The 19,552-nt window shown below is 52.2% G+C and overlaps 1 protein-coding gene across 1 annotated transcript in view; it reads left to right on the top strand.

Moving 5' to 3' along the window:
- HUNK (hormonally up-regulated Neu-associated kinase) overlaps positions 1 to 17,225 on the top strand; it is a 73,154-nt gene extending 55,929 nt beyond the window's left edge. The window contains exons 8-11 of the mRNA XM_077760191.1: positions 2,876 to 2,959; positions 6,114 to 6,161; positions 10,973 to 11,153; positions 13,944 to 17,225. Coding sequence (XP_077616317.1) covers positions 2,876 to 2,959; positions 6,114 to 6,161; positions 10,973 to 11,153; positions 13,944 to 14,602 — 972 coding nt within the window. The 3' untranslated portion in view covers positions 14,603 to 17,225. The remainder of the gene's footprint in view (positions 1 to 2,875; positions 2,960 to 6,113; positions 6,162 to 10,972; positions 11,154 to 13,943) is intronic.
- The last annotated feature ends 2,327 nt before the right edge of the window (positions 17,226 to 19,552 follow it).

Below are 19,552 nucleotides of genomic sequence, written 5' to 3'. Positions count from 1 at the left end.
GTCATGATCTCACAGTTCGTGGGTTCGAGCCCCACGTTTGGCTCTCTCTCTCTCTGTCTCAAAAATAAGTATTAAAAAAATTTTAAAGAAAAAAAAAAGAAAATCTCTTGTACCATGCCCAGGTTCTCTGTTCCCCCGTGATGATTAACTTAAAAGATAATTGGACTTGAAGCTACTTCTCATTTCCCTTTTACAAGGCCACATGCCCCTGTTTCTTTCTCATCCTTTTAAATTCCTATTTGGTTATATGTTTTATAATGTACATAATATACTACTACAGAGGTACATGCTCATAATTTATAAATAAATATGCATATATTGTAGGTGCCTTCCCATACCTTTTCCACTCCTATGGGTTCAAGATCACACCATTTGGGGACCACTGTAGTAGAAAACAGTAGTTAAGAATTTAAATAGCTGTCAACTGGGAAGGAAAGAGGATCCACACACTGATTTTTTTTCAAATGATGACTGTTACTCAAAAATTAGTTTTTAAAAAGTGCCTCCATGAAACTGACTCTAAAATTCACAATTTCACGTTTAAAGGATAAGTTACTACTTTCCCAAGCAAGCTAGCCAATTCAAACATTCTTTTGGCAGAACTTCTTTGAATGCTGATCTGTAAGATGCAAGCACTTTAGGGGCTTTTTTGTTTTGTTTTGTTTTGCTTTTTTAAAGATTTTTTTTTAATAGTTTATTGTCAAATTAGTTTCCACATAACACTCAGTGCTTATCCCCACAAGTGTCCTCCTCCATGCCCATCCCCCCCTCCCCCCACATCCATCAGTCCTCAGTTTTTGTCAGCATTCAAGAGTCTCTCATGGTTTGCTTCTCTCCCTTTCCCCCACCATTTCCGCCCTTCTTCTCCCCCTTGTTCCTCCGTCAAGTTCCTCCTAATCCTCCTATACGTGCAAACATATGATATTTGTCCTTCTCTGCCTGACTTATTTCGCTCAGCATAACACCCTCAAGGTCCATCCATGTTGCTACACATGGCCAGATTTCATTGTTTCTCATTGCCATGTAGTATTCCATGGTGTAGATAAACCACATCTTCTTGATCCATTCATCTGTTGATGGACACTTAGGCTCTTTCCATGTTTTAGCTATTGTGGAGAGTGCTGCTATGAACATTGGGGTACATGTGCTCCTATGCATCAGCATTTCTGTATCCCTTGGGTAAATTCCTAGCAGTGCTATTGCTGGGTCATACGGGAGTTCTATTGTTAGTTTCCTGAGGAACCTCCACACTGTTTTCCAGAGGGGCTGTACCAGTTTACATTCCCACCAACAGTGTAGGAGGGTGCCCGTTTCTCCACATAAAGATTTTGTTTTTAAGTGATCTCCATAGCCAATGCGGGGCCCGAACTTACAACCCTGAGATCAAGAGCCACACATTCCACCAACTGAGCCAGCCAGGCACCCCCAGAGACTTTAGTTTTTAAAATACTTCTTTCTTGGGACGCCTGGGTGGCTCAGACAGTTGAGCATGTGACTTCAGCTCAGGTCATGATCTCACAGCTTGTGGGTTCAAGCTCCGCATTGGGCTCTGTGCTGACAGCTCAGAGCCTGGAGCCTGCTTTGGATTCTGTGTCTCCCTCTCTCTCTGTCCCCCCCCCCCGGCCCCCACTCACTCTGTCTTTCTCAAAAATAGACATTAAAAATTTTTTTTTAAATACCTTCTTTCCTCTGTTCTACCTCCACATCTACAGATACGATCATTGTTTACTCACACTCTTCCTGAACAATCACTGAAGCTCTTAGACTGTGTCTTAATCCATCTTTGTTTCTTGCCATCTGCTGGTTTCTGTACCCGCCCCCGCCCCTGCTCTGCCTGGCCCGGCCCCGGCATCGAGGCTGTATGCGAATATTGCAAAGCTGAGCAGGGCTTTGTCTACTGAAAACGTCTGCCGGAAACTCAGCTCACATAGTAGTTTGAGCTGGAGAAGTTTATTTTATCGTGTCTGTTTCGCACTTAACCCTTACAACCTAGGACATAACCTGGTCTTGAGAACCAGGGTGTGGGCGAGTGGCGAGTGGCTGCTTTTAACTAGAGTGAATTAATCCCCGCAGACAGCTACAGCTGTTCCGCTCCGCAATTTCCACACATGGCTAATTTAATTGCACCGCGCACACTGTCCCAGACATTAATCTCATCAATCAGTGACTAACAACCCATGTATAATCCTAAGACGGAAACTAGTGAACTTATAAGTAAAAGACATACCTTAACTATTGGTCATTTCTCCCTTTCTCTCTTGATTCTTGTTTTCTAAAACCATGAAGCATGGATTCTGTGTTGGAGAGCCTGTAAGGCCGTTCCGTGGATACGTGCTGGTTGGTAAATTCATTAGTCATTTAATTCACGTGGCTCCACACAGGACCTAGACCATCCTGGATACAGCTTTCTGTCATCTGTAAGCTGTATTCTGAGTTCCTGTGGCTCACTGGGCAGGGATCCGGGCTGTCTCTCAATAAACAAATAAGTCCTGTTCGGTAGTTCAATAAAATAAGTTATTCTTTCTAGCTCACGTATCTGGATTCCGCTTTCCCATCTTCGAGTAGTTTTCATTGTACAGACGTAATTGCTGAGACCAGCGAGGAGCAGTGACGTGCCAGGGTCACCTGGCCCTGGCCTGGCAAAGCCACAGCAGAAGTAGGTTGTCTGACTCTGGGTCCGGGACCCTCCCCTGGCTGCATCTTGCCCATGGGCCATCCTCCGGAGAGGCCGTGCGTCACAATTAACTGGCCTGCCAGCCATGTTCGGCGCTTTCCCAGCCAAGTGCTGGTTTAAAAATTCATGACTGCTTAATGGACATTTCTATTTCCTGTGAGTTAAGCCATGCTATCCCCCCACCCCTTTCTTCTGTGATAGAAATCTGACATCCAGGACCGCATTTGCTACAAGACCCAGCTCTACCAGATAGAGAAGTGCAGGCCCGGCAAGGAGCCCTATGAGGTGAGTGACCCCTGAAAGCAAAATCCAGGATCGCTTAGGAAGAGTGAGTTTCCATTTTGAGAGCAAAGTGGAAAGGAAACCAATTCTTGTGGGACATGAAAGGAACAAAAGACAAATACTTAACTAGGCCCCCAAAGCAATGGTTTACAGCTGAGCCACTGTCTCTCAGTTGTTAGGCTGTGGTTCTTAGTTGTGGCCGCACCCTCGCCTGGATGTGTGCCCAGCCCTAACTGGCCTTCCCCTTCTCTGGGAATGCCGGGCCCACCAGCCAGAGCTGGGCAGTCCGCACTCGGAGGGGATCATGCCACTTCCCTGCTTCAATCAGCAAATGTTTCCTGAGCACCTGCTGCATGCCAGGAGTGCCTCCTTAACCTGGGAGGCACAATCGGTGACGTGTCCACCGTGTCACAGATGAGACTGTGGTCTGCTGGCCTCTCCAGCCTCGTCCCCCAGGCCCACATGCGCAGCCCTGCTTCTCGCTCTGTGCTCAGTCCTATGGGCCTCCAGACTTCTGTGCTCTCTTGGATCCCAATGCCATGCACACCCTTCCCCCTCTTCCAGAATGTTCCCCTCACCTCTCTTTGCTGATTGCTATCTTATGTCTTTAGATTCCAAGGCGGGGTCATTTCTTCCCCGTCACCTGCCATGTTCTGACCTTTGCCATCAGATCACATCTTTCCAGCACAGACTGTTACTCACCCTGCCCCCGCATTCTGCATCCCGGGGTTTGCCCCATTTGCACGTTCTGTTTGCTCAGGGAGTGTTGGACTCACATCTTTCTCCTGCTCTGGAGTGTGAGTGCTATGAGAGCAGGGACTGTGTCCCTTCTGCTTCTCACAGTATCCCTCGAGTCTACACCATGCCTGGCATCTGCTAAATGAACAAAGGAAAGAATCAAGTGGCCCTTTCCTGGGGTCTCGGGTAGAATAGCATCCCCAAGGGGGGAAGGCGGAATGGTCCAGGAAGCACACATAGCTTGACCGAAGCAAGGGAACGCCTGGGGCGTGGCGTGTAAGTCATGTTATCCTTACAGATGACCGTGCCCTCAAGCAGGGAGGGTCGTGTCATGGTCACGTGCTTGGAGGGCTATCACCTCGGCTGGGGTGCAGAGGACGCAGAATTCACGGTTAGGCTCCCTTGCCTCTGAGGCTGCATTTGACTCTTTAGAGCCTCAAGTAACAAGGCGAACAGATGTACCTAGTGTCCCGCCTGTGTGCCCTACGTGGCCTCTGCTCCACTTCACCGACACCCACATCCTTGGATGCCCTTGAACCTGACCCCCACGCTTGTTTGTTTCAAAAGCATCTGTGATGGGAAAGGGGCCTTTTCTTTCACCCCGATTATTTTTCTCGGATGATTATCTCATTTGGCCTGAAAACACATGGCGAGCATTTCAAACATTCGTTGAAATATTTAATGGTTAGGGTTTAAATAGGAACACTAATGGGAAGAGAGCATTTAAGTTTTTTGTGATCCATTTGTTTCCTCCAAACGGCAGTGATACTTGTGCTAATTAAATTACAGGCTATTACTAGGCTCCGCTGGAACCTAGAGAGTGGAATAGGGCCAGCTAGGAAGAGTGTTAGGAGGATCCGAAAGGGCCCAGGTTTTCGAAGTAAAGCCCACTCAGAGTGTCCGTGGGCCCCTCTCCAGTTGCCGTTGGCTGGTCCGGGGGAAGCTGTAGGGGGTGGTTGGGTTTCAGGTCACCCGCAGGCTGGCTGGGGAGTGGCTCGGGGCCGTGTCCCCGCGCTGGGACCGAGCGTGGCCTCTTTGCCGTTCCGAGTCCCAGTTCTTTCTCTCCTCCGAGACAAAGCAGCCGAATTAAGTTGCAAAAACCTCCCCCTCGGGAATCCAGTGCTGTTATTGTACGACTTTACCACGTCCTCTGCCTTTAAAAGGTGGCAGGTATGTCTGTAAAAGTGGGACACGTGTCTCNTATTAAAGCCACCTAGAGCCAGAGGCCATTTTTGTTAAAATTAAAAAAAAAAAAAAGTTAATTTGTAGAGCCATGGAAAATAGAGCGGGGAGGGCTTCTGTGCAGCGCAGGGTAACGTGGGCAGGCTCGGAGGACAGCTGTGCGAAGGTGCTGGAGGGACCGCGTCGGTCTGCCAGCCGCCGGAGCAAAGCGCCACACGTGGGGGGGTCGGGGCTGGGGGGCCCTAAACAGCAGCCATTTTACGGACTCTCAGTTCTGGGGGCCGGAAGTCCGAGACCAAGGTTGCTTCCCTCCACGGGCTGAGGAGGAGAAGCTGTCCCCACCGTGGCCCCTGCCTCCTGGCTAGTGCTGGCTGCTGACATCTTTGGGCGTCGTTCCATGGCTTATAGAAGGAAGTAGCACCCTCATCTCTGCCTGTGTCTTCCTGTGGCCTTGTCTGGCTGTGGCCTCTGTGCCCAGTTTCCCCCTTTTATGAGAACCCCAGACCCGCTGCTTGAGTGCTGGGTTACCTCTGCAAAGGCAACACCAACAGGCTCCCTCCCCAAAGGCAAAGGAGAGGGAGCTTTCCACACCCTCCCTCCCTCCTCCCACCAAAAGCATCAAAGGGGACACCATAGGCCTGTCCTGACCCTGTCTTCAAAGAAGCTCACATTCTGAGCTCCTGGCGGTTAGGACTCCCCACGTACCAGTTTGCGGGGAAGACAATTCCACCACAGGAGGGGCAGTAAGCTAGAAGGTAAAATACTAAAATGTTCACTCTGTGTCTTATTTCACATCAACGCAACTGGTACAACTAGTTTGAAATCAGATTAGACAATCAGTGCTGTTGGAAATGAGAAGGGTAGTTAGTGCCCTTTGGGGACTGGGAGAGGACTCAGGCGGGGCCAGCTGGGTCCTGTATCTTGATCCGGGTGCAGCTCTCATGCATGTTTTTGCTCTTGGAGAGAACGCATCGATTGAGTGGCTCACTCACTTGAGAGATTCCTCCGTTACTGTGTCTTAGACTTGAATAAAAAACTCACCTAGAAAATCTCTGCAGTGCATGAATTTGGACATTGGCTGCCGGCTTGCATGATGGTTTAGTAGTCTGGTTTCTGGCCTCTAAACACTGAACCAGTCATTCTCAAACCCAGAGCTGCAAGTGGTAGGGGAGAGAGTTTAGGTGAAATAAATAGCAGGTACAGCTTCTCAAATTGTTGAAAATGTTGCTTTTCACAGGCCTCCCTGGACACCTGGACAAGAGACCTTGAATTCCATGCTGTGCAGGTAGGAACTTGGGAGTTATGATGAATTAGTCTGAGTTCTCTAGAGAGAAAAATAATATGTGTGTTTATGTGTGTGTGTGTGTGTGTGTGTGTGTGTGTGTGCTCGTGCATCTCATGCTTGGATACCCAGAGATGTTTCAGCTCATACCCCAAGGCCTTCTGGAAGCAGAATTCCTTCTCCTACAGGACACTTCAGACTTTTTCCTCTTATGGCCTTCACCTGATTGCACAAGGCCCACCCACATTGTGGAGGGTCATCTGCTTTATTCTGAGCCTACTGATTTAATCCCATGTAAAATAAATACCTTCGCAGCAACATCTAGATTGCTTTTGGACCAAACACTGGGTACTATGGCCTAGTCGAGCTGACACTTGAAATTAACCATCACATGTGACCCTGAGGGTCGGTGGAGTCTGGATTCTACATATCTCCATCCTTGTACTGAATTAAAACACAGAATCCAATTGTGCGTGGGTTTATCAGAATCCCTTCAGATCAGACTAGTGCTTTCTGTGTTTAGTTAACCATTTTCTTTGCCTTGCTGCGACTGCACACTCACCTGTGCACTCATGCTTCCACCTCTGCGAGAAGCGGGGTGTGCAACAGTCCAGAGCTTCCCAGCTACGTGGCCTAATGTATGAACCAAGTCCTCTTTTTCTCAGATGCACTGTGTTTTTCCTATAGCAAAATCAAGTCTCTGTGGCTTTTCCAAAATAGCTGCCAAGCGATGCCTGGGCGCCTGGGCCACCCCAGGTGTTCACGATCCACACCTGGGTCTGATGCTCCAAACAGTCAGAGGAGGTTAGCTCGTCCTCAAGGAGACACAGCAGGCTCCGAAGAGGCCGTGCTGAGCTGGACTTGATAGTTACTCAAAGAAAACAGCTTCAGCCCACGTGCCGACCCCAGGCCCTTGGCTGCGGCTTCACGCTCCGTGGTCAGTTTCCGCCATGTGAGGCACAAGGCAGCTTCCCGGCCAGCAGCCCTTCCTGCAGCCTGGGCTGGTGTGGAGGTGTGGGCCCCCCCCCCCCCCCGCCGGTTAAACGGCTGCATTTGCCTTTCAGACCGTGACGCAGAGGAGATGTGAGGTTCATGGTTATGCTTGAAGAGCAGACGTCTGGTGGCAGACAGGGAAGCACTTCCCTCGAGGGGCAGCGAGCTGCCGATGGGTGCCCTGCTGCACCCATGGGAGCAGAGCTGGGGAGGCAGGGGAGGGCTCTCGCTCTTTGGAATGCAGGAGGCTGGAGTCACAGGGACGAGCCCAAAGGGACCAGCCCTGGTGCTCAGATGTCAGAGGCCAAGGACCGGTGGGCCCCTGCACCACCACTCCCTGGCTTCTTCCTCCCTTCTGTCCAACGGTCATGACACTGTAAGAATCTTCAGTAGACAGTCCTTCCTGAGGCCACTTTTTTTTTTACCGTTTAGTTTTGAGAGAGAGAGAGAGAGAGAGAGAGAGCACGCGAGTAGGCGAGAGGAGAGAGAGGGCGACCCAGAATCTGAACCAGGCTCCAGGCTCTGAGCTGTCAGCACAGAGCCTGATGCAGGGCCCGAACTCACAAACTGTGAGATCATGACCTGAGCCTAAGTCAGACGCTTAACCAGCTGAGCCACCCAGGTGCCCTGAGGCCACATTTTCAAAGTGTCCAGTTTGATAAAAGTCCGTGCGCAGGTGCAATGGGTGGAGAGTGCTTTGAAGAAACCTAGAAGCTGTTTTTGTGTGGGGCTGGCTTGGGGGGTGGGGCCCTCACGCGGCCCCCTCTTCGATCTGCCTGGGGGAGCTTGGGAGGTGAGGTGAGGGTGGAGAGCTCTTGAGAATCGGAAGGAAGCCAAAGAGGCCGTGCTGGCAGCCGGATTGCTGGGAGGGGGGCGCGGAGTGGGTGTAGGCACATCGAAGGGGGAACGTGATGAGTCCCTCTGAAGACTGGTTTCTGGTACATATGGCGGTGGAGCATCCTGTCACCTGGAAAGTGTCTCGCGGAGAAACTAGCGCATGCGAATGACAAGGTGTCACGGGATGATGGGTTGCGTTTGGTCACCTGTGCCTGGAGGGCGCGGAGGTTGGCTGGCTGTACAGACACATGTCTTGCGTGGGCTGGTGGCCCGTCCACACGACTGACCCAGCCGCGTGTCCCCACAGGGACTGCTTGGGTGGTGGATTCGTGGCATCCCCATGAGAAACTGGTCACTATGAAGCCACCCATTCTTTGGGGCTGGAGAAGGGCATTCTGGGAGCTTTCGAGGAAAACACCCAGATGCAGGATCGGGGGATGAGGCTCAACAGAGAGACTCCGGCAGCCCCTGTGGTCACGTCCCCATCCCTCTGCCCCCACTGTGAGCTTTCTGTTTGGTGCCATCCTTTTGTCCGTTCCCGGAGAGTTTTAGAGCCAACTGTGGGCTCTTTCTACAGAGAGTTCATGCCCGGTACCCCTCTCAGAGCTAACGAACTCTAGCTGGGTGGTGATGCTGGTCCCCCAGAAACTTTGTGTCTTCGTCCTTTGGCTTTTGAGAACCCAAGGAGAGTTGGGGAGGAGCCGAGATGTAGCCATGAAGCCAAAGGCAGAGCAGCTTCCTCTAAAGTATAGGGATCACAGCAGCCCGAAGGAGGCTGTACTTGTCATTCTTTTTCTTTGTGAATATTTATTTGGGAGAGAGAGAGATGGAGCGTGAGTGGGGACGGGGCAGAGAGAGAGGGAAATCACAGAATCCGAAGCAGGCTCCAGGCTCCGAGCTGTCAGCACAGAGCCCGACACGGGGCTCAAACTCATGAACTGTGAGATAGTGACCTGAGCCAAAGTGGGACGCTCAGCTGACTGAGCCACCCAGGCGCCCCTGTACTCATTGCTCTAGAAGACAGCCCTGAAAAGGGGTGTGTGTGTGGAAATCTGCAATTTTATCTTTTCTTCCAGGTACTGTTTTACGTGGTTTTGTAGAAGTGCGTTTGGTTTCTTTTTTACGGTTTGAAGTATAAGCAGGTGGAACAGGTGATTTTTCTCATTAGAACAGAGGCATTAAGAACAGCATGAGAGGAGGAAATTTTTCCAGACTTTTCAGGGCAGGCCTGTTTTGTCCCTTTCGATGCTTGGGGCCCAGAGTGTGTGTGACAGCTTGTTCCCCCTTGTCTTAGAGAAGGGGCTGTTGGCGATTCACAGAAAGGAGAGGGAAGTGGTGGAGCACCGTGGCCTTGACCCCCTTTCCCATAGGCGTCTTGCATAATGACCTGGGGCCCAAGCCTCCCCCCAAGAATCCCGGATGCTCACCGGGAGCCCTGGGATATACAGCCTGGTCCCTGTCCCTCGCCACCCGTGCGCCTGCCTTTCTCTCTGCCCGGGACTCACCCTGCCCCAAGCTTCCAGAGGGCGTGAGTTTTCACTCGGCTCCTGGGTGAATTATTCAACCACTTCTGGCTGTTCCCTGGTCCGTGACGGGGTGACGGCTGTGCTTTGTCCAAGGTCATGCTCTCCATGCAGCACCCGGCACTCGACGCCCAGTAAAAAGGCCAGCAGTGGCTCTTCGGATGCTGGGGAGGGAGTTTGCGAAGCTTCACCCCTCCTTTCCTCCCTCCTCATCCCTCCACCGGGGACGGCCACGGCAGCCCAGGTTTGGGTCCCTAAGGCACCGGGGGCCCTCACGGTGACCCTCAGGCGTGGTGTGGCACTCCCACTTCCCATTTCTCCCACTGCTTTCTCCCACCCGCTAACTGGGCAGCGTGAACCCCAATCTGTACAGGCTTTGAAAATCCTCATTGGAAAAGGGCTGTGTGAACTGGGGGGTGGGAGGGTTGAGGGGGGGTTCCTGGAGAAGCTTTTCAAGAACATCAATGAGGAACGGATGAACTCTCTTGAATTGCAAATGGTCTTCACGGTTAAGGCAAAAAATGTGAAGCCAGTGGTGAGGTCAGGGACACGGTTGAATCTGTTTAACAGTAAACATCAAATAGTCTTTAGGGCCAGGGAAGCAACTTCTCAGTAGTACCCCCCTTCCTGGAAGCTGGAACTCAATTTTAATTCCAGTCGGGTTTCACTGGCTTTTCTTTTCTTTTCTTTCTTTCTTTCTTTCTTTTTTTTTTTTTTTTTTTTTTTTTTTTTTTTTTTTTTAACATTTCACTAACTATTTATTAAGCCTTCTCCATGTGCCTGGCTTTATACCAGAGGCTGTGGGGTCGCAAATACGTGAAATAGTAAAATTAACTCCGGTCAGAGAGATTATGATAGAGTTCAGTAAAGGCAAGACTTAGAGCAAAACCGGCGAAATGGTGACAGTTTTAATCACACGAGCAAGGGCTTGCGTGACCAAGGGCCCCGGGGTTTGCTGCCCGCCGCCTTGGCGTGACCTAACACACCCGAGTAAACATTGGGGTAGAAATGGTCATGTTTCACTTGCGAAGTCACCTCTGCAGAACCACTGTCGTGGGCAGAATCCTAGAGCCCTGTTCCGAGTAAGACCACAGGCTTCCAGAAGCCCTCAGGGGCTTTGCTCGGGTTCCTTCACCTTGTTCTAGAGCAACTGACCTCCCAGGGGTGACCTTGCCCTTGCTGGAACACCTTGAAACAGGGCCACACGGAGAGCTGGGGATGACGGGAGCCTGCTTGTGGCCCCGGGAGAGGGAGGTGGGTTCCCCAGGGTACCCGCTGGGCCTCGGCCCTTGCATCATTCAACACGCAGTGAGGACGGAGTTTTGAGAGGCTGGGGCTTCTCAAGTCCACTTGGACGACTCTTCAAAGGGGAGTCACGTTGTATATGTCTGTGTGTGTGTGTGTGTGTGTGTGTATACGTCCGTGTGTGTCTGAGCGCATATGTTTGCTTCTGACTTGAAGGATGAAAAACCCAAAGAACAAGAAAAGCGAGGGGATTTTCTTCATCGGCCATTTTCCAAGAAGCCGGACCGGAACCTGCCGTCGCACAAGCAGCCCTCGGCCTCGCTCTCCACGCACATCCAGAACACCAAAGCCCTGCTGAAGGACCGGAAGGCCCCCAAGTCCGGCTTCCCCGACAAAGGTGGGTCAGCTCAGGGTAGGGTCTAGGCCACTCATGTTGAGCTGCGTGGCCACCGCGTCCCCCTACTGGGGGGCTGTGTGGACTCCTGGGACAATGTGTGACTCCTGCGCCTGGGGAATGCTGCGAGCTCACCCAAGGCAACCCAAGAACAGTCAGGGTCCAGACTGTGTGGTAGTGTCCCCCGGCCCCCGTGCAGGCAGGATTTGAGAGAGCAGAGGAGGGGGGCACTGCATTGTGGGAGCAGAGATCAGGGTACAAGGTATTGCAAGAGTAGAGGTTGGGGTGCACGGTGTCATGGAGCAAGGCACGGGGGTTCAGTGTTGTAGGAACAGAAATTGGGGGTCGGCGGCATAGTGTTGTGACAGCCTGCACAGAGCAGTGACCTCCCTCCCCAGGGGCCCTGAGCCCGGGCTCCGGGGTGAGGGTGGGGGACTCAGAGCCAGCTCTGTGGCTGGTTGTGCGCTAAGTTCCTTATTATCCTCCAAGAATCAAAACTGGTTTCCCTACTGGCGAAAGGAAAGCCACGTGTCGGAGCTCCCAGGTGGATTAAATGAGATACATAGGTTGGTTTGTCCTCTTCTTTCAGAGTCTAGAACATCAGGTAACTGGTGACTGGGAGGCTCCCTCCTCCGGGACAGCACTGAGGGCTGTGGAGAGGAAGCGAGGGAAGCAGGAGAGCGCTGGGGAGATTCAAGCAGCACCGAGCAGCGGAGGGATTACCCTGAGACAGACCTGGTTCTCAGCCAGAGAGGAAAGTCCCGTTTGATTCCGTTTCCTTCCTGAGGTTTCAGAAAGGCAGGGAGTCTCACAGGAGGAACCCTCCTTGTCCCCCGTGAGCGATTCTCCTCTCTGGCTCTGTCAGCAGCAGCAAATCCGGGCCCTTGAGAGAGACACCCCAAGGATGGCCCCAGAGAAGTCTAGGTCAGTGCTGATACGCTGGATAACTTCGCCACCCCAGAGATGGATTCCGTTCCTGGTAGTTTCCCGGGCCAAGTATCATTTGTGTCCTTGAGTCTTTGAGGTCTTCACCCCCGGATCGGAGAGCATATTAGCTCCGAGGCGCGGACAACCTACACAGTTGCTACCACTGAGCACGCACTGCGGGGCAGGCACTGTTTCAGGCCCTCAAGTCACCCCAGTGAGGTTCTCTTTGCCTCCGTTTCTAAAGGCGAGGAAAGAGGCAGAAAACTGGCCAAAGTCAGGGAGCTGGTAAGTGGCAGAGTCCGGATTTCCAACCCGACCACCTGGCTCTAGAGCTTTCTCTCCTGACTGTAGGCCGCTGCGTCCTGCTAGGGACGGGTGATGAGGACCCAGCTGGTGTGCTCACAGGGTGGGGCAGGTGACATGTCCTTCCGGCCCAGGGTGATGCAGTGTTCAGGCCAGTGCCCCCGGAGGGGGGAGGTGCCGGCTGACTCTAGGTGGAGATGAGCCTGGCCAGTGTGGGAGGCTCCCTCTCAGGATCTGCATCTCCCAGGAAGGGAAGGATGCAGGACTGAGCAGAGGGGGACCTTGGGCCCCAAATGAGGACATGGGCATCACAGGGAGGGGAGGGGACGAGATGCTATGAGGCCGGCTGACACACCGGATATGTCCATCGTCAGCCGCTGATGAAAGTTTGCTTCTCTCTGCTGGTGAGTCTCAGGCATCCGTGGTGGCCCGAGGAGATTTATTTCAGGATCTGTGTATTTATTTATGTGAGGTGAAGAGGATGCCCTACGCCCTTGGCTGCTCCTGAATCACTCTGCTTGTTCCTGCAGCTGAGCCTCAACAGGGGCCTAGAAAATGCGGTGGCAGAAAAGCCACGCTAAGACAGAACTCGTTCCACAGGAACTTGGCTTTCTTTACCTCGGCTTCAGATCTGTGGGGTTTTCCCTCTCTCTTCTGGCACAGTCTACAACCCTGGAATCCAGTCTGTGCCAACTTGAGATGGAAGCTGGGAGGGTTGGCTCATTGCCTTTCAAGATATAGCTGAGGACTGGTTTCACCCCTGTCAGAACTGGACGAGGCCCCAGTAAGATCAGGAGTCAGGAAGGAACCTTATAAAGAACGTAGGTCCAGACACTTGCTATTACGCGGATGAGCAAGGGGGACATTCGGCTCAGGGAAACGAGCCAGTCACAGAAGGACAGGTACCATAGTGTTCACTTATACGGAGTACCTAGCAAAGTCAGATTCATAGACGGAAAGCACGATGGAGGCTGCCAGGGGCTGGGAGCGGATGTTATTGTCAAGTGGGTCCAGAGTTTTAGATTTCCAACACAAAGAGTTTTGTTTTCCAACAATGTGAACATACTTAACACTCCTGACATTCGCTTAAAAATGGTTAAGATGGTAAATGTACGTTATGTATTTTTTTTTTTTTACCACACACAAAAAAAATGAGGCATCAGGGAAACCCTCCTTCCAGTGTTGGTTATCTGAGGACCAAGTTCACCAGTGCTCAGCACGCTGGGCTGGGTGCGCCCCTAGCGGTTTGAAGGGGTACCTTTTTGATGCAAAGACTCGGTGGGGTCCAGCATGTTAAGCAACCAAAAGGAGAGCAGATGTTAAAGTGGTGCTGTGGGTACGTCAGACCTCAGGAGGCCTCCTGTCTCTGGCCTTCTGTCCCCTCCCTTCTGGAAAGAGCATCTGGTCCCCTCTGGGGGTCGCCGGACGCAGGGGCCCTTTGCTTCTGGGTTCCTCCTGGCCTCCCCGGGAATGGCCTGTCTGGGTGAAGCAGGACGCGCCGGCAGTCAGGAGGGGGCGCTCTCACTGCCGTGCTCATGGTCTCCTCTGCTTTCTCGCGTGCAGATGCCTTCGGCTGCCACAGCATCTTCCGCAAAACCTCAGACTCCAACTGCGTGGCCTCCTCTTCCATGGAATTCATCCCCGGCCCACCCCCCAGGACCCCCAGGGTCGTCAAGAAGCCGGAGCTCCCTCAGCAGGGCCCTGGGGGCCCTGGCATCCCCCCCAAGGAGGACCCCCTGGTGCTGGATATGGTGCGCTCCTTCGAGTCGGTGGACCGCGAGGACCACTCCGACCCGCTATCCCCGTCTCACCACTATCGGATTCTAAGCTCGCCTGGGGGCTTGGCCCGCGGGAATCCCGCTGAGCGGACGCTCTCCCCGGCCCTGCTGCCCGGAAGCCTGTCCCCTCTGCAAACTCCTTTGCATCCCACCCTGGTCTCCTTTGCTCACGAAGAGAAGAGCAGCCCCCCGAAGGAGGAGGGCGTGTGCTCCCCATCTCCGGCTCCCAGCAATGGCGCCACGCAGCCCCTGGGGAGCCCGAATTGCGTCAAGAGCCGCGGCAGGTTCCCCATGATGGGCATTGGACAGATGTTGAGGAAGCGACAGCAGAGCCTGCAAACCCCCGCAGACCGGCCCCTGGAGGCCAGCATGCCCCCCCTGCAGCCCCTGGCCCCCGTGAGCCTCTCCTTCGACATGCCCGATGGGGTCAAAGGCCAATGCTAACCCGGGCCAGCGGCGGGATTCTGGGTGTTTCTAAAGACGGCAGAGCTCTGCACATCCGTCAGGGCGTGCAGATTGAAAGGCCTCATGGGAGCCTCCTTCAGGGTCTCACCTCCTCCTGCCACGGAATGTCCCCACCGTGAACCGCTAAAACCCACACACCCGAAGCCGCACACCCCAGGCTTGCTAGGGACCCCGGAGACGCTGGGATCTACGAGGAGGGGTGGTTACAGGTGCAGTTTCAGCCATTCGGGTCCTCTCCTGCCCACCCACCGACCCTCTGCCCCCCTCCCTCTGATGGGCTGTGGGGGAAAACCCCACACCAGCCGCCAGGCTGCTCGGATCACAGACTGTTGCGAAATCTTTCCTCACTTCGTGATCTTCTCAGCAGTCAGCCAGTCACCTGGGGACTGAAGGCGGCCTCGCTGAGTGGCTCAGCCGGGCCACTGCTCCCCTTCCTCTCACGGAGGTGAATCCTTGCAGACCGTAGGAGCCGGGGAGCCTGCTGCCAGGCCTCCAGCACCTCTGAGGAAGATGGGCAGCAGCCTCCGCCAGCAGCACCCCCCCCCCGAGCGGAAAAGGGCAGCTGGGCAAAGACCGATCCAAACAGTGGGTCCCCCAGTGAAAGGAAAGGGCCGAAGGGGACATGCATCTACCATCTTATTTTTGTGGTTGAAACTTGCTAATGGTTCAATTCTCTTTTCCAAAGATGGTTTTTCTTTAGGTGACGTCAAATTGAAGTTACGTAATTAAAAAACAACCCAGATGGAGACATGAGAAGCGATTCTACCAAATTCATGTTTTCATGCGCGGATAAGCGTGGCGAGCATAAAAGCCCTCCCACTTGATGTTTTCGGTGGCCGGTGGCCTCCCGTGGCCTGCAGGAGGGCTTGATCGCAGCTAGCCCTGTGTCCTTCCCGTCGCATCAACACAGCCAGATCCTTCTGGAAGGCATAGGCCATGGCTATAGTTGGTTCTTCAGAAAGAGAACATGTTGAGGTTGAATTCGGATGCATTTGGAAGGCGCTGTTACCTCCTTGCAGTGCAGTTTCCAAGCTGCCAAGAAAACAAGGGTGGCTTAGAGCTGACCTGGTTCCCTGTGCGCTGCGAGCAGGCTTGTCCAGTGAGGGTCATGTTCAAGAACACAGTGCTGCGTCCCCTTGGGGCAAAGCAGCCTTCCCGAACACGCCTGGAGTCCACGTCTGGTTTTCCTACCTTTTGCCAAGGATCGAACCAAAGATGCGTCTCCGGTTCCGTGTCCACGCCGTCCCCGTGTGCGCATTCTGTGGATCCCAGTGTTGTCTGGCCGTGTCTAGCAGGAGCCCACTGGGACCTGTCTCCTCTCGGGGACCCCGGGCCCTGGCACGTGGTGGCGACCACTCAGTCATGACCAAAACTGGAGAAAGAAGAATCCAGGCCAGGCTGGACAGCGGTTAGCTCAGAAGACAGGTTACGCAGTGGCTCGGGGTCCTCAGCCGTTGACTGGCCCAGGCGTGAGCAGACCTGCTGCTGTGGTCACCCCAAAGGCTGGCCCCCTGTTTCGGAAATGGGCCGGGGTCCTTGAGAACTACAAAGCCTGCTTTTGTTTCCCCTGGCAGCCAGCCCACGCCAGGGAGCCCTGGGGTGCTCCTTCATCTCTTCTCTTTTAGCAGCGGTGACCCCCTTCTGTCCCTCACATGTCTGGCTGAGCAAGGAAAAGAGCGGATACCTGGCCGATCCTGGACACCACTGAGGGGCCCGGGCTCAGCTCACTTCGTGCGACCTGGAGCTGCTGTGTCCCACCTCGCTGGGGTCATCCCGACTCCAGGGCTCCTTAGGAAGGAGTCAGGCTCCTGGCTGTTGGCGTTACTCCTCTGTATGGCTCCAGACCAGGTTCCAGAACTTTCCATTGAAAATGGAGCTTTTGAAGCAGAGAGAAGAGAAGCATCTGAGACCTCTCTCCACTTGACACGAAGCGTGTCTGTTTTTTGATCAGCGAAGGGACCCTTTTTGAACATGGTTGCTGGCTGCGTCGTGCTCTGCCAATTCGCGGGCTGTGTCCCTGTGCCTTGTGAACTTCTGTCCCTCTATGTCTCTTCCATGTATTGTACTTTCCTTGAGAACGTGAGTGTTTTTCCGTGTCGCTGTTAAGCTCATTGGGACATGCTTTCTGCTCCTCAGTTCAGGGACAGCTGCAGACTGTTGCACAACTCACGGACCGTGTCCCCATTGGTAGCTTGAACTGTGAACTCAGGTTTATTCCAGATCCAGTGAGAGGTGAGAGTGAGGAAGGGGGGAGGGATCAACTGTATTTTTTTGTATGTGAGCACCTGACAAATCTATGAAAGCGGAAATGTTAAATTCTTTATTATTTTATTATATTTATACGGGAAACTTGACTGTCCCTTTGGTAAGTACAAAGTATGTCGTCCTTTTGACCCATGACTGTCTCTCATTAGTCTGTGCCCATGACCTCGGTCAGCTTGTAGTTACTGATGGAAATGACTGAACTGTCACCGTGTGAAGTCCAGGAGGAAAAGTCCGCTTTAAGTGTACGATTTGGTCACAAGTAAGGACTGTATTTATGTCACCATTATTAAGTATATGTACTTTTATAATGACTGTGAAATACACTTTTCCCTCACTATGCCTGCCTCATTCATTTGCATGTGATACATCTCAAAACACTGAGTATGTTGCAGTCGCCCAGCTGTCTTCTGGTAAAGTCCTTGGCCCTGAAACTGATAGGGGCCCGCCCCCCTGACTCGGTGGAATCGCTCTGGGGTTATTTGAAGTCATCTGTCTGCCCTCAAGGCACTGCTTCATTTCACTGTAGCACGTGTGATCCACACAAGTCTCCTCTGGCCGACATACAGCAAGTGATGATTCAAGAAAAATCAGCATTTGCTTTTTCTGTCTTAGCAGGTTCAGGACCTCTCAGAGATTCTGAAAAGGGCACATGAAAAGTGACATCTGAGCATCTTCTCTAGCTTCTGTCCTTGCTTTAGGGATTGGTGAGGGATGGGAAAGAAAGGAGATGAGGTAGAATAGGAGGGTGACATTGTCCCAGTTCTGACTTTGTTCGTTACCGTGCTCGGAAGTTTTTCGTACATAACCACCTTGCTGAGACCCTTGGATCCCCCCCGGGTGGTGTGGCTTAGAGGCTGGCATGGTAGAAGTGAGGTTTCTCTGAAGTTTGATGGGGTTGGGAGGCAACGATGAGTATCTACTTTTGGTGGTGCTGTTTTCTTTTAGGGAGCAGAGCATTTTAGAACAGAAAGAACGAGACCTGAGATTTGGTGCTTCAACTCCAACTTTTTTTAATTAAAAAAATTTTTTATGTTTATTTATTTTTGAGAGAGAGAGAGAAAGAAACAGAGCCTGCGTGGGGGAGAGGCAGAGAGAGAGGGAGACACAGAATCTGAAGCAGGTTCCAGGCTCTGAGCTGTCAGCACAGAGTCCGATGTGGGGCTCGAACTCACAAATTGTGAGATCATGACCTGAGCCGAAGTAGGATGCTTAACCGACTGAGCCACCCAGGTACCCCCCTCCCCAAATTGTTTTTAATGTTTATTTTTGAGAGAGAGATTGTGTGTGTGTGTGTGTGTGTGTGTGTGTGTGTGTGTGTGTATGTGTGTGTGCACGGGGGGACGGGAAGAGAGACACAAAGCAGGCTCCGGGCTCTGAGCTGTCAGCATAGGACCTGAAGTGGGGCTCAAACTCATGAATCATGAGTCTATGACCTGAAATGAAGTTGGACACTTAACTGATTGAGCCACCAAGGTGCCCCAGCCCCAGCTTCTTTGAAGAAGAGAAAACTGGGGCCTTGAATGGTTTAAGGGCTCCCCAGGGTCCCTAAATGAGCTGGTCCCAGAACCAGTCTGGAATACAGGGCTCCTCTCTCAACATTCCAGAAACCAGCACATGGCTGTTCTGGACACAGAAGAGAGTCAACAGCAGATCGAGCCGTCATTACAATAGGTATCTTTGAGGTCTTTACATAAACCACCAGGTCTAGGCATTAAAAAAAATTTTTTTTGATGTTTATTTATTTTGAGAAAGACAAGAGTGTGAGCAGGGGAGAGGCAGAGAGAGGGAGACACAGAATCCAAAGCAGGCTCCAGGCTCTGTGATAGTACAGAGCCTGACATGAGACTTGAACCCATGAACCAAGAGATCATGACCTGAGCTGAGTACGGACACGCAACTGACTGAGCCACCCAGGCACCCCCAGGTCTAGGCATTTTTAAGTCATTATCAGAATTGTACAGCTCCTTAGGATTCTGTATATCCCGCTCTTTCCACCATCTACCACCAACTCTTGAAGATGGAGACTTTTTCTTTCTCAATAGATCTTCCAAGTAAGCCGCAACCCCTGGATACTTTGTTACTTGCTTTGCTATTAGGTGGCCATTAGGTTTTTACTAGATTAGATGTTTTCTAAATGGCCATGTCATAAAATGAAACAAATTCAGAAAGAGTGAAAGCCCGATATTTTTAGGGGGGGTTCTGGAAGCCTCTTAGTTATTGTATTTGTTTTCTCTGTAGGACCTTCTCTGTGCTACAGGCTTAGTACGAATAATTCACAGCAGTACTGGGAGCCGGTTCAATTTAATGTCATCACTTTTCAATGAAAGGCGCGCATTTCCTGAGTAGTAAATGAGTGTATTATTTGTGGCAGCTTTTTCGTCCAGGGAGCTTTTCAAACATCTGGTTCCAAAGACAGATGGGATACATATTTGAACTTCTTTTCTGGGGACCTGTTTTCGTGATACGCGGTTGTCTCTGAGGTCTGATGGTTGTGGCGCCAAGGGACTGGGATGGGGAAAGGGCGGGGAACATTTCGGCCTTGGCGTCCCCTTCCACGGGTCTATCTGCATCTGAGCTGATGTGTGGATAAGGAGGCCTTTTGGGGACCAGCTCTGGCAGCGTCAAGTAGTGTCATGTGGAGCAAACCCAGGGGTCAGCTGAGGC

The sequence above is a fragment of the Crocuta crocuta genome, unplaced genomic scaffold, assembly GCF_008692635.1.
Source record: "Crocuta crocuta isolate KB4526 unplaced genomic scaffold, BGI_CrCroc_1.0 scaffold369, whole genome shotgun sequence".
In the NCBI taxonomy this organism is placed as follows: domain Eukaryota; kingdom Metazoa; phylum Chordata; class Mammalia; order Carnivora; family Hyaenidae; genus Crocuta; species Crocuta crocuta.
The sequence above is the reverse complement of the archived record's forward strand: the minus strand, read 5'-3'. Positions and strand labels throughout refer to the sequence as shown.